General features: G+C 42.5%; 1 protein-coding gene across 1 annotated transcript in view; it reads left to right on the top strand.

Annotated features, from left to right (window-relative positions):
- The window catches only part of MYL2 (myosin light chain 2), a 37,304-nt gene that overhangs the window by 3,968 nt on the left and 17,440 nt on the right, over nucleotides 1-15,896 (top strand). The window contains exons 2-3 of the mRNA XM_085633218.1: nucleotides 4,410-4,502; nucleotides 8,800-8,875. Of these exons, the coding sequence (XP_085489344.1) occupies nucleotides 4,410-4,502; nucleotides 8,800-8,875 (169 nt within the window). The remainder of the gene's footprint in view (nucleotides 1-4,409; nucleotides 4,503-8,799; nucleotides 8,876-15,896) is intronic.

Below are 15,896 nucleotides of genomic sequence, written 5' to 3'. Positions count from 1 at the left end.
TTCAGCACCGCTAGTTCTACGCCATGCATATCATTCATAGATTTGCACTGAGTTCCATACCGCTAGTTCTACGACATGCATATCTTTCATAGATTTGCACTGAGTTCCGTACCGCTAGTTCTACGACATGCACATCATTCATAGATTTGCACTGAGTTCAGCACCGCTAGTTCTACGCCATGCATATCTTTCATAGATTTGCACTGAGTTCCGTACCGCTAGTTCTGCGACATGCATATCATTCATAGATTTGCACTGAGTTCAGCACCGCTAGTTCTACGCCATGCATATCATTCATAGATTTGCACTGAGTTCCGCACCGCTAGTTCTACGACATGCATATCTTTCATAGATTTGCACTGAGTTCCGTACCGCTAGTTCTACGACATGCACATCATTCATAGATTTGCACTCAATTCCGTACCGCTAGTTCTACGACATGCATATCATTCATAGATTTGCACTGAGTTTCGCACCGCTAGTTCTGCGACATGCATATCATTCATACATTTGCACTCAATTCCGTACCGCTAGTTCTACGACATGCATATCATTCATAGATTTGCACTGAGTTTCGCACCGCTAGTTCTACGACATGCATATCATTCATAGATTTGCACTAATTTCCGTACCGCTAGTTCTACGACATGCATATCATTCATAGATTTGCACTGAGTTCCGCACCGCTAGTTCTACGACATGCATATCTTTCATAGATTTGCACTGAGTTTCGCACCGCTACTTCTACGACATGCATATAATTCATAGATTTGCACTGAGTTCAGCACCGCTAGTTCTACGCCATGCATATCATTCATAGATTTACACTGAGTTCCGTACCGCTAGTTCTACGACATGCATATAATTCCCAGATGTGCACTAATTTCCATACCGCTAGTTCAGCGACATGCATATCATTCATAGATTTGCACTGAGTTCCGCATCGCTAGTTCTACCACATGTATATCATTCATAGATTTGCACTGAGTTCCGTACCGCTAGTTCTGCAACATGCATATCATTCATAGATTTGCACTGTGTTTCGCACCACTTGTTCTACCACATGGATATCCTCCATAGATTTGCACTGAGTTCAGCACCGCTAGTTCTACGGCATGCATATTGTTCATAGATTTGCACTGAGTTCCGTACCGCTAGTTCTACGACATGCATATAATTCATAGATTTGCACTGAGTTTCGCACAACTAGTTCTATGACATGGATATCATTCATAGATTTGCACTGAGTTTCGCACCACTAGTTCTGCGACATGCATATCATTCATAGATTTGCACTGAGTTTCGCACCACTAGTTCTACGACATGCATATCATTCATAGATTTGCACTGAGTTCCGTACCGCTAGTTCTACGACATGCATATCATTCATAGATTTACACTGAGTTGCGCACCGCTAGTTCTACGACATGCATATAATTCATAGATTTGCACTGAGTTTCGCACCGCTAGTTCTACGACATACAGATCATTCATAGATTTGCACTGAGTTCCGCACCGCTAGTTCTACGACATGCATATCATTCATAGATTTGCACTGAGTTCCGCACCGCTAGTTCTACGACATGCATATCATTCATAGATTTGTACTAGTTCTGCACCGCTAGTTCTACCACATGGATATCATTCATAGATTTGCACTGAGTTCCGTCCGCTAGTTCTACGACATGCATATTATTCATAGATTTGCACTGAGTTTCGCACCACTAGTTCTACCACATGGATATCATTCATAGATTTGCACTGAGTTCCGCACCGCCTGTTCTGAGACATGCATATCATTCACAGATTTGTACTAGTTTCGCACCACTAGTTCTACCACATGGATATCATTCATAGATTTGCACTGAGTTCCGCACCGCTAGTTCTACGACATGCATATCATTCATAGATTTGCACTGAGTTTCGCACCACTAGTTCTACCACATGGATATCATTCATAGATTTGCACTGAGTTCCGCACCGCTAGTTCTGAGACATGCATATCATTCATAGATTTGCACTGTGTTTCGCACCACTTGTTCTACCACATGGATATCCTCCATAGATTTCAACTGAGTTCAGCACCGCTAGTTCTACGGCATGCATATCTTTCATAGATTTGCACTGAGTTCAGCACCGCTAGTTCTACGCCATGCATATCATTCATAGATTTGCACTGAGTTTCGCACCACTAGTTCTGCGACATGCATATCATTCATAGATTTGCACTGAGTTTCGCACCACTAGTTCTACGACATGCATATCATTCATAGATTTGCACTGAGTTCCGTACCGCTAGTTCTACGACATGCATATCATTCATAGATTTACACTGAGTTGCGCACCGCTAGTTCTACGACATGCATATAATTCATAGATTTGCACTGAGTTTCGCACCGCTAGTTCTACGACATACAGATCATTCATAGATTTGCACTGAGTTCCGCACCGCTAGTTCTACGACATGCATATCATTCATAGATTTGCACTGAGTTCCGCACCGCTAGTTCTACGACATGCATATCATTCATAGATTTGTACTAGTTCTGCACCGCTAGTTCTACCACATGGATTTCATTCATAGATTTGCACTGAGTTCCGTCCGCTAGTTCTACAACATGCATATTATTCATAGATTTGCACTGAGTTTCGCACCACTAGTTCTACCACATGGATATCATTCATAGATTTGCACTGAGTTCCGCACCGCCTGTTCTGAGACATGCATATCATTCACAGATTTGTACTAGTTTCGCACCACTAGTTCTACCACATGGATATCATTCATAGATTTGCACTGAGTTCCGCACCGCTAGTTCTACGACATGCATATCATTCATAGATTTGCACTGAGTTTTGCACCACTAGTTCTACCACATGGATATCATTCATAGATTTGCACTGAGTTTCGCACCGCTAGTTCTGAGACATGCATATCATTCATAGATTTGCACTGTGTTTCGCACCACTTGTTCTACCACATGGATATCCTCCATAGATTTGCACTGAGTTCAGCACCGCTAGTTCTACGGCATGCATATTGTTCATAGATTTGCACTGAGTTCCGTACCGCTAGTTCTACGACATGCATATCTTTCATAGATTTGCACTGAGTTCAGCACCGCTAGTTCTACGCCATGCATATCATTCATAGATTTGCACTGAGTTCCGCACCGCTAGTTCTACGACATGCATGTCATTCATAGATTTGCACTGAGTTCCGTACCGCTAGTTCTACGCCATGCATATCTTTCATAGATTTGCACTGAGTTCAGCACCGCTAGTTCTACGCCATGCATATCTTTCATAGATTTGCACTGAGTTCCGCACCGCTAGTTCTACGACATGCATGTCATTCATAGATTTGCACTGAGTTCCGCACCGCTAGTTCTACGACATGCATATCATTTATAGATTTGCACTGAGTTCCGCACCACTAGTTCTACCACATGCATATCATTTATAGATTTGTACTAGTTTCGCACCGCTAGTTCTACCACATGGGTATCATTCATAGATTTGCACTGAGTTCCGTACCGCTAGTTCTGAGACATGCATATCATTCATAGATTTGCACTGAGTTCCGCACCGCTAGTTCTACGACATGCATATCATTCATAGATTTGTACTAGTTCTGCACCGCTAGTTCTACCACATGGATTTCATTCATAGATTTGCACTGAGTTCCGTCCGCTAGTTCTACAACATGCATATCTTTCATAGATTTGCACTGAGTTTCGCACCACTAGTTCTACCACATGGATATCATTCATAGATTTGCACTGAGTTCCGCACCGCCTGTTCTGAGACATGCATATCATTCACAGATTTGTACTAGTTTCGCACCACTAGTTCTACCACATGGATATCATTCATAGATTTGCACTGAGTTCAGCACCGCTAGTTCTACGCCATGCATATCTTTCATAGATTTGCACTGAGTTCAGCACCGCTAGTTCTACGCCATGCATATCATTCATAGATTTGCACTGAGTTCAGCACCACTAGTTCTACCACATGGATATCATTCATAGATTTGCACTGAGTTCCGCACCGCTAGTTCTACGACATGCACATCATTCATAGATTTGCACTCAATTCCGTACCGCTAGTTCTACGACATGCATGTCATTCATAGATTTTCTCTGAGTTCCGCACCGCTAGTTCTGAGACATGCATGTCATTCATAGATTTGCACTGAGTTCCGTACCGCTAGTTCTACGACATGCATGTCATTCATAGATTTTCTCTGAGTTCCGCACCGCTAGTTCTGAGACATGCATATCATTCATCGATTTGCACTGAGTTCCGTGCACGTGTAAATGAACCTAAGTCGCCATGTAAATGAACTGACACAGCGGTGCTGGTGTGCAGCTTCCCATACTGTGCTCACGTGTTTTATTCCACAGGCATCAAAGAAGGCGAAGAAGAGGGCGGCGGGCGGCGCGAGCTCCAACGTCTTCTCCATGTTCGAGCAGACACAGATCCAGGAATTCAAGGAGGTCAGTGGGGGTCCGAGAGCACCCTGAGAGCTGGCGCCGCGGGGGCTTTTGTTCCATCTCCGCAGATTCACTGGGACACATCTGCATTCAAATTGTTCTTGAAGTGCAGTAGTTTGGGTTGTTTGGAAATAGGGAAATTTGGGGAGTCCATTCTAGGGGGCTTGGGTGAAGTGCTGGGGGGGTTGATTTTAAACTGCTTTAGAAGCCACATCTGAGTCACAACTTTAAATTGAGCGTATATGCAGGATAACTGGAATCATAGATTCTGCGGATGTGGCATCTTCTGGATTTGCCACATTTGCCACAGAATCCATCATCTGCAGATTTTAACATAATAAGCGAATCAAAAGCTACTAAAGCCGCAGCGGCCCGTGTTGCCGCGCAGTGGCGGGCCCTATGCACAGGGTGACTGGTCATCTTTTGTTGATTATTGCTGCAGTTGGATGTTAAACTGGTACTAACGAGGTGAAACCTTTGCCCAGACAGTGTTAACATGTGGAAAATAAGCAAATTATGACGCAAATCTGTCACAAAATGTGCCGCATTACGTACCATTAATTGCATTATCTTGCCGCATAATTTGGTCTACTCAGCCGCATCATTTAGTCCTCCTGTGCCACATAATTCCAGTGGTCCTAAGTATATGTCAGATGACCCTGAAAAGCATGGAGCTCGAAGGACAGGAAGAGCCTCTAACGGAAGCCAGCTGGAGTCACACGCAGCGGTTCAGTGAATGCAGATGTAGCGCACGCGCAGACAGGGACGATGCCCCATGCCTGCTCTGAGGGCACGGGGAATAGATGGTCTAGCGGCCACATCACACAGTAGAACCAGCAGTGTAGCAAGGTTGCCCTGGGCCCCAGTGCAAGCAGGGACAAGGACTCCCTGACTGCTATTTGAATAGTAAAATACAGCAATGAGCACGGTTCAAGGGGCCCCTCAGGCCTCTGGGCCCTGTGCCACTGCACCTACTGCACCATAGATACCTACGCCCCTTTTAACCTGAATGCACACACCACAATATAATGGGAGTGTTGAGAAGCAGGCTCAAGGCTGGTACCAAGCACTATACGAATAGCGGCTGGCCCCACACTACCTTCCTGCCAGGAACCTTCGTTCAGTGAACAGGCATCTTATTCAACAACGAACCTTCAAACGACACAAACACAGAGGAACCTCTCTGGAGATCCCAGGTCTGACTCTGGAGTGCCTTAAACCCCAGACTAGGTAAGGAGTCTAACCACCTACAGCCCAGAAAACCCCCTGAAAATTAAACACTGCATTCATTCATCCATCTCATCATGTGCCTTGAGGAGAGCTGTACCCAAAGGAGGGGTGCCTGACCTCCCCCTCACATGGTCTGTACCACATCTCTCCATGCCATTCTTTGGACTCTGTTTTCTACCCTCCAGTGGTCTGTAGTGGCTTCAAGAGTACCACCCATCACTTTAGGAAACTCCCTAATAAATGAATCCTGAGCCGCAAAGGCCCAAAGAGTGGAATCAGGATGTGGCATTAAAGGGCGCATCCAGTCACTCGAAACCCAGCTTTGCATCCTCCAACAAATGGCCATTCTGGGCCCTTGTCTTTTTCTCTTCACTAGATCCCATGCACACAATCATTTTCACGTCTGATGTGACCATTGCAAGAAGGCGTAAAAATAGTCCACTGACATTTAATTGGTTTTAAAGGATATTTGAAGAATGAAGCTCTTGTTTCTTCCACTGGTAGAAGGTGTAAACATTTATATATTGGGGATTTTGAAAACTGACTCTAAACGAAGATACAGTGGCCTTCAGGGAATTTGGAAGATAGCCTGACACTCACACGCTGGTGTGGTTGGGGAAGGGTCACTGACATGTCAGGCTGGCATCTCCTCCGTATCACCAGCGTTTCAGAGGCACCAGCCCATCGGAAAACTTCAGATTTCCGGGTTATTCAATCGTTAGTCTAAATCCCTATTGAAACACTCACATAAGTGGATTTTCCGTAGTGCAACACCCCACCTTCCTTGATTAAACCATACATTTTGAATGTACATGCCTGATTTAATGCTACCACAACTTTGATACAGGTCTGTCATGAGTCCCTTAATGGTATCTCTTCGCCAAAGTGAGTCCGGTTCTTACACCTAGAAAAAAAATACACCCCTAGAGTTATATTTACATTTGGTGTAAATTACATTTTTTTGTAATTCTGAAAGAATCCCTGGAGGTTGTCTGATCATCTGCACAATTCGTAGACATTGATGAGTACTCAAATATGTACGTGTATCTGCAGCCGAAATTTGAACAAGTGTATCCTTCTGAATGCATAAAGTTGGTCCAAAGCGAATTTGCAATCACATAAGTATGTTTTCCTCCAATTGGGCCATACAGAAATCCTTTCCTTTATCCCTATGAATAACGCCGCTGTTCCCTCACCATTCATGCCCGGCAAATGTTCCAGCTCGTTCGTGTCTGCGTCCAGCGTGGGAAATTGAATGCAAAATGTTGGTGATGACCTAAAAACGACCTTCTTTTAGAGGTGGACCCACCAAGGAATGCCCACAAATTCACTACTACCACTAAATTTCCAGACAAAGAAAATTCTACCTGCAGAATTTTTGGATGTGCAAACTTCTATTTTCTCCAATGTTCCTGATTCTGCGATGCAGGAGTGGAATTTTACCCTCATAAATGACGATTTGTCAGCACCCAAGATGACGTTACTTGCCCATAAACGTTAAAGAATCATGCACTGAGTCTTACCCGTATTAAATCAGATTCATGCAAAGACGATGGTAGTGGTGCTATCTGATGAATTCAATATTCAATAATGGGTGGAAATACACAGTTCCCTGATCTTCAGTGCACCCATTGGTGTGCCATCACTCCTTTGAGGCCACAGCACGTGGGTGCAGGCCACAGATACGGATAACGAGGCTAGAACCTGGATCTGCCGTCAGCCTCTAGGTCACACCTGTGGCTGGCGGTCTGTGCGGGATCTCAGACAGGTGCGCCTTGGACGGTGTCTCCTGCAGTCCATAAAGGACTAAACTGCGTAGTCCCAAGGAACCCATTGCCCGGTCTCTTACTGACTGACTTAGCTTGATGCCTCAACTGAGGGATGTCTCACTAATGTTTTGGGTCGTCTTCGTATTCATGGCGCCTGATGTTGTGACCCCTCCCACCTTACACATTGGTATGTGCCAGCTGCCTGGGGTGTCACCGGAGCTCTCTCCACTGTATGATCTCCATTTAGAAGTCTGGTCTTTCAATAAATATCACCTTAACGTCATTTGATGGTATCTTTGTTAACCCTTACCTTGGCTCATGGAAATATTTATACCCAAAAATAACGTTTTTTTCGATGGATGCTATAGTCCATATAATATGGCCCCATGCAGCAAGGGGTTAAAGTGATTTGCATGCACTTAAACAGGGAAATGGTTAATGTCCTTTTTGCAGTGTGTTGTTTTTCAATGGCGGAAATTCAGCCCTTGGAATATATTAGATTAAAGGAAAGAAGTAAACTGAATATGTAAATAAAGCATGGTGTTAGCCTGCTTTTAGGAAAGGTAAATGTTGGGCGAAAATAAATTATCTTCTACAAATATTACTTTGAATGTATCAGGTTGCCTAAATAGCACAACCCTCTGTGTGATTCATTTATTTGCACACACAAGAGAGGGTTCCTCTCAATCGATGCTTACTGGTTTTGAATGACCAACAGACATTCTTGAGGTCTCACGTTTTCGAATTCTTAAGACTGAGTCCTGATAACCTTTCACAGGAAGTGAAGTGACACTGCCTACACGAGAACCAGGAAATGTTAAAAAAAAGTCTGAAAATAAACGTGATATTAATAAAGTAATATCTAAAGCATATTACCATAGACACCTGCTCTACAAGATGCACTAAAAGGACGACACCCAAGTTACAACAACGCTTAAAATAATAAAAATTGAGGTAAACCAAAATAAAATAGAAATCTGCAAAAAGTTAAAATATCATTGGGGAGGAACAGCATATTTTATTTTTTAGCTAATTATTGGTCCCCTCCCTTTAAATGATAAATACAGTACTCTTTGGTGGAAATGTAACAAGCAAGCACCTGGAGAGAAATAAGCAAATATGGGCTGCCTGGCTGTTGGTTCAGCCCAACCAGCTGGGTAAATTGCTTCACTTTCACTTCTTGCCTCCTTCTGGTCGGGCAGGTGACTACTGGCTGCCAAGAGCCCCCAATGACAAAACCAAGAAGGTAAATGCACAGTTGTTTGAGATGTGAAGTCTAATGTGTGACCTTTCACCTGCAGGCATTCACCATCATGGACCAGAACCGCGACGGGTTCATCGACAAGGAGGACCTGAGAGACACCTTTGCTGCAGTTGGTAAGTCACTCATGTATGAACAACCATTGGCAGTCACATAGATTGTACCGAAAGTAGCCTGTTCACAAACTGTGCGGTGTAGTATGTGAGCAGTTCTACTATAGTACTAACCACATACTATAGCATGCCATGATCTAACCCATGAACAGAGGCCTCCGCATCACCTATCTTTTCTTACTGGAGATCTCTGACAACGTGATGGGATCTCCGCACACGTAAGTACATCATTTAAGTGTAAATGTGGGAGCAACCTGCCAGTGGTAGGAAAATGAGGAATATCTATTCATGAATGAGAGGTGTTTAGGAATATGTAAAGAGGATTTTGGGGAAGGCATGCTAATGCAGACACACACCCACAAAAGAGTAAGACCGTTGTTGTTCTAAACTAAACTTCTAAAGTTAATGTAGCCCTAAAGTTGACACAACAGGTTTAAATGTCCCAAGCCCGACCTTAGAGTAAATAAAGCCCCATGCACGCCACTCACAGTTACTGCAAAACACTCCCATAACATATAATAGATGCAGGGAATTAAAATAACACCCTATAGGAAATATTGTTAAAATGAATAAATTATTTTGACTTTTAAATGTAATTTATTTTCTGTGATAAAAATGATGCAAAATTAATTATTTAAATTTTTTAATAGTTACCTTATTTTTAAAAACGAAATTATATTTCCATTTTTTATTCAAAATTTAAAAAGTAATTTACATTGAGTAAATCCATAACTTGTTATTACATTTTGCTAAAAATTAATTGAGAATAAAAATAGTAGCTAGGGTAGGATTTTAAAATTCTGTTTGAAAAATTAATATTGATAAAATAAATTCATATATTGAAATTATTTAATTGTTCAATAAACATATATTTTGAAGAGGTATCATGTTGTAATATTTAATTTTATTAGTTCTAGGTTAAATAAGTATTTAAATTGTTTTGCATTTATATTTTACAATAAATTATTTTTTAAATGTATTTAAAATATTTAATAAATTATATTAATTTCCCCTACACCTTCTCACCGGGAGTTCTCTGCCACAGTGACAGAGATCTCAACCTATGTGTGAAAAGTTACTAATAGTAACTCTGAGCTCGTAAACTTAGTCTTAGATGTCTCCACTGTCTGAACAGAGTGCGTCGAGACAAGTAAGTATACACTTTGATGTAAATCTACTCTCCGAAAAGGTGGCAACCAAAAAGGTGTAGAGTTACATGTAGAGTTACACCATGTATAACTGTAAATATACATGGGGGTAATCCCAAAGGTAAATTTATATATGAGTGTGTCTACATGTGTAAATGTACTCTAACAATTTTGAGTAACATTACTACATTAGGCTATTCACTGTTTCCAAGTGTAAAATTACTCTAAAGTAAAGACTTACATGACCACAGCCCCTGAAATCAGGAGGTGGTGCCTAATTTATGAGTTTAACTTTACTACTTATAACTTTTGATGTTGGGCAGAGATTTCCACCACTGAATTCGAAAATCTCCCTATTGTAAAGTATAGGAAAACGTTTATTAAAGTAAAAAAAAAAAAAATAGAAAAAAGTATTTTTGTGCATAATATTGATGTTAAATCATTTTATATATTTATTTGAAATATAGAATAATATAAAAAAGGTACAACATTTTAATTTTAAATTAAAAAACTAACTATTTTGTATATACTACATGTAAAATGAAATACTTTTTCTGAAGTTCAATTAAAACAAATCCTACCTAAAGTGAAAAGCAAAAAAAACCTTTTTTTAAAGTATTTGAAATTATTAAAAGTGACATATAGAATTAATTAACATTGATTTAACTATTTTGATAAATATTAATGTTGCATTAATATGTATATTAAAAAAGGTTAATAACATATTTTAAACTAAAGTAATAATTATGTTTATTTTTAGATTTGTTTTAACATTAGAATACATTTGAGTATATATTTTTAAATAGTTCAAATAAAATTGAATGTATTTTAACATTAGTTCCTACGTGGTTTTATTTCAAGTCCCTAGCTGTACTTACTCCCACTCTGACCCAAATGACATTTACAATTGTTTTAGGTCCTTTTTCTCAGTAGTAACTATAGAAGGGTAGTTTGTGAATGGGAATGGTGGAATGGTCTTACTCTTTTGTGGATGGTGCATGTTCCTCGCAAAACCACCCCCTAACCCCTTTTTAAACCCTCCTTACTTCACCCTTAGCCCGTCCCCTTTATTAGTAAGTATTCCCCAATTTCCAGCCCCTTCCATCTGTCCCTCCTACAATTACTACTAAAAGGTATACCTATGTGCGTAGAGATATTTGCAGTCACAACAGAGCTCTCCGCACATAAAAGATAGCAGTGGCATAGACCGCCACATGTAGGTATGTGAATAGCATTTTGTAGGACGTTAGTAGTGCTGCTGTAGTACTAATAAGCATACTGCAAAATACAGTTTGTGAATCGGCCCCACGCATGAGTAAAAATACATGTGGAAATTTACCTTCGTGAAAAGGCCCCAAAGTTTCTTTCAGGACAAGATGACATAAAAGCTAGTTTCTGATCTAGTGAATGGTATTAATGGAAAACCCTCCAATTTCTGGATGAAATGTTGAAACATTGAAAGAAAAGTCACTATTTCTATGGCCTTGTAGCGCTGTGAACTTTCTCGAGAGGTGCCAGTGTGGCAGTGCTGTGTGCAGTCTCTACTGCAGCTGTATCTGCCCTTGTCCCCCTCATGACCATGTCTTCCTGTGCGTCTTTACGTCCCGGTCTACTGTGTCATATGTTTCTGTGTCTTTTGGTATCTGTGAGTCACAGTCTGTATGTTTCCCAAGAGACTCCCAAGACATCCCAGTATCTCAGTGAATGTGCCTTGCCAAAGACTCCCATGTCAACCAAGTCTACCAGTGTTGTTGCCACTATGTTTACCTTGACAGCTGTTATCCATCCATTGATATCTCTAGCACCTTTAAAAGTAGCCCAAAAAAATAAATAAAAATACTGTCTGTGACTCAGCAAGGCCTTCTGTCGGTATCTCCCAGTATGCACTCTCCTCAGATGCTACCAGTGTGCCTGTCTCTTAGGATCCGCGTCTGCTTTGTCTCTGTCTAACCCAGTGGCGGCGACTCCCCAGTGTCTTCTGATATCCGCATCTCTCAGTTGCCATGGCTCCCCTGAGTTTCTCATTATCTCCCAATGTCCCTTTCTCCCAATGTTTCTGTCTCCTCGGTACCTGTGACTCCTCAGTGTGTTCCTATTTCTCTCTCTCCTGGTGCACATCTACCGGGGTTCTCAGTGTCTGAGGTCAGTGGCTCTCCAGTGTCTTCCAATGTCTCTGTCTCCCGGTGTCACTATCTCCAAGGGTTTGCTTCTTTTAGTATCACTGACTCCCCAGTGACACCCAGTATCTATTTCTCCCATGTCAGTGTCTCTCTCTGTTCATGTCTCCCCGTGTCCCTGGTGTTTTCTGATGTACATATCTCCCAGTGGCCAGTGTTCTCCCCGAAGTTTCTCAGTGAGTGCCCATATCCCCCAGTATGTGTCTCCTCAGTACTTGTGACACCCCAGTAACTCCTGGTGTCATTGTGTCCCTGTCTTCCTCGTGTCCCTGTCTGCCATTGCCCCTGTGTACCCACTGTTGGTGACTTCTGGTGTGCCTGTCTTGTGGTGTTCTTATTTCCCACTGTACTTATCTTCCCAATCCTAGTGATACCACAGGGTGGCCCAGGGCCCATGTATCTCAGTGCCTTCCATGTCTGTGTCAACCAGTATCTTCCTGTGTGTACCTGTGTGATTGCACTTATAGAATCTGAGACTAGACTCCATCAGAAAAGTAAGATCTGCCTACCTGGGATCTCTTGGTCTTCAGTGGAGGGACCACTGCTGCATTTTCCATTTGAAACAGTGATCCTTTGCTGAGTGGACCTCATGTTTCATTCTGTGGGACTAGAAGAAACTTGAAAAGTTGTTGTGTTATTTTTGGAGAACAAAACAACGATAACCTGACTGACGCACAGGGGTTTTTCTTCCTGCGCCAGGGCCATTATGCTTTATCCATATGCAAGACGCCATATCTCACAAGGGCGCTCGCGGGTATGGAAAATGCGTAATGGCCACCTTGCCCTAAGTAGTCCTAAAGCCCTAAGGTTTCACCTCCTGACCACCTTGTTTGATTTTTAACAAATCATGTCATCTCATAGTGTGCCTCTGTTCTTTAATCTGCCTTCACTGAAAGTGCTTTGCAATGAGCAGTACTCCCCTTTTTGTACAGCTTACACAGTACTTTCTCTTTTTGCATAGCTTACAATGAGGACTTTTAAATAGCTTCCCAGAACAGACTAATTATGTGTTCAAGAACTGTCTGCTATATTTCTTCCTTAGTTCCTATTTAGATACCAGTACATTTAAAATAATATTTAGTGCTGAAAATCCTACCAATTTTATTTTAATTTCCTACAATTTCTTCCAGTACATGCTACTTATGTTTTACCTGCCAACAAGCTTCTCCCTCAAGTGTCTGGGTAGATCGAAAAGCACTGCATGGATTTTCAGCCTGGCAGAGTCCTCGAGACTAAGATGTGAAAGTGCTGCCCTAGAAATGCCAATACAAAGCTGTACACATGTCTGTTAGCTCAGCTCTAAAGACAACGATCACAGCCCAAAGCGGCTCCGCTTCTTTTCGCTGCGATGACTCGCCAAAGAGGGGAACACCAGGTGGCACCTGGTAGATGAAGACCCCTGCACCGGAAGTGATATCACTAGAGATAGCCTGCCTCATTGGATGTCCTTGGTCCCCCAGCTCCTGAATGAGGGGTTGAAGAGATGAGAGAGGTGTGGAGCCTGGCAGGGGAAGCCACAAATCTCTATTAAACCAACCCTGGTCTTGTGGTTCTAAGATATGAAAGTCAGAAACTAGACCGTGTTACTGACTGCTGGCAGTGTAACATACTAGTGAACATATATAGCCACTTCCCCTGGGCCATGTCCCTTATCGTAGACCACCACCTGGAAGTTTGTCATTCCCAGTTACACACAACACATGCTACTACATATTTTCTATGAGTTCCACTGGGAACTGTGGCAGACCGCCCTCCTTGTATGCTTGAACCGCCTTCCTTGTTTGCGATGGATTGATGTAATAGCCATCGGTTGGAAGTGTCTACATCTTGGCACTTCCCTTGATGCAGGCATGTGATTTTTAACCAGCAATGCCTGCATAATAACAACTAATGCCTGGAAAGCCAACTGTTGGAATCCATTTGGGCCTATTCACAAACGTAAATTTACATGTGTATATTTACTCATGTGTAAATCTACTCCTGCACTGAGGTGTAAAACTGCAGTTTTGTGCTATCCATCATTACCAAGTGCAGATTTACATCTAAGAGTAGACTTACATGTCTCTAGCCCCTAACTTTAGACATCTAAGCCTGAATTTACAAGTGTAACTTTATATACGTAGGTGGAAGTCTCCACCACCGTGCTTAAGATCCCCCTATAGAAAAGTTTAGAAAAAATGATTGAAGTTTTCTATATTTTTTACAAAAATTAAATAGTTTAGTATTAAATATAAATGTATAATAATTTTACAATATATATTATTAACATAAAATATAGCAAATGAAATATTACAGCACTTTAACACATTAAGGGCCTCATTACGATGGCAGTCGGATTCCCCTAAACCGCGTCGGAACCTATGTTTCCGACTCAGGGGCCGATTCTGATCTTGTTCGGAAGGGCTCTAAATCGGATGCGGAGTTGCCTAAATCGACCCAGAGCCCTTGTTCCCGACCAAATCGTTGCCTGTTCCAAACGACCAGGTACGATGCCTTGAAAGCCTTAGCGCTGACCAAATAGGTTCTGGAAGGCACTGGGAGAGATAGAGCCCTCCAGAGCCGAATCGTACAGCTCTATGAAGTAGGTTTTTCAAGCGAGGAAGTACGTTGAACGATTCGGACAGCCTTTACGTTTCGGTTTGCCCGGATCGAAAAGGCTGCCGGAATCAGTCTTTGTGGGCCCGTAGCAGACCCCTTCACTCTTGGCCCTTCGAATTGTGCCTGTGCCTGTGGGGGACCCATGGGTCCCCCCTTTCCAACCATGCACAGTGTGACAGGCACCAAGGGGTGCCCGCCACAGGGCGCACGATTATCCCCAACCTCCCCTTTTGTCAATGGGAGCCTGTGTACGCGTTCGGTACACAGGCTCCCATTGAAGTCAATGGGAGTCCAACCGAATTGTATCCGGATGCACTCAAATGCATCGTACTTGCTCGGACAGACTCCCCTAACATGAGTCATACGGAAAGCATTACGGACACAGTTCGGGCCCAATGCTTTCCGAACGAGATCGGAATCGGCCCCTCGTCAGAAAAATTTCCGACCAACCGATTATGATGCACTCGGTCGGAAAGGAAACTGTTCGATCATTCCAAATCGGTTCCAACCGGCATTCGGAGACTCTGAGTCAGTCGACACTGAATCGTACAGGTTTACGGACCGCGTTTCCGACCGTCAGATTACGATGTCGGATTCGGACAGCCTTTTCGGCTCGGTCTATCTGACACAAAAAGTCTGTCGGAAACTGTCTTTGGGGGCCTGTAGTAGGCCTCCCTTCATCCTGAGGCCTCAAGTGGGGGTACCCAAGGGACCCCACTGTAAAACCATGCACAGTGTGGCAGGCACCATGGTGTGCCCACCACTGGGTACACGGTTTCCCGCAAACACCCCTTCTTTCAATGAGAGCCTGTGTTGTCGGTCGGAACACAGGCTCCCATTGAGTTAGTGGGAGACTTTCCCAACACCTTTCAGAAGCATCATAAGCGGTTGTGTGGACTCGCCGAATGAGAGTCGGTCGGAACCGATTCTGACAAGGAGTCGGTCAGTTTGCTTTCAGACCGACATCGTAATGAGGCCCTAAATGTGTATAAAATAATTATGTAATTTTATATATTCATTTAATTTATAAATAATCTTTAATAAAAAAAAATCCCACCTACAGTAACACTCTTATTGTATTTAATATGCATGTGTTGAAGG

This window comes from Triturus cristatus, chromosome 11 (assembly GCF_964204655.1).
Source record: "Triturus cristatus chromosome 11, aTriCri1.1, whole genome shotgun sequence".
In the NCBI taxonomy this organism is placed as follows: domain Eukaryota; kingdom Metazoa; phylum Chordata; class Amphibia; order Caudata; family Salamandridae; genus Triturus; species Triturus cristatus.
Note: the sequence above shows the minus strand (reverse complement) of the source record. Positions and strands in the feature narration are given on the sequence as shown.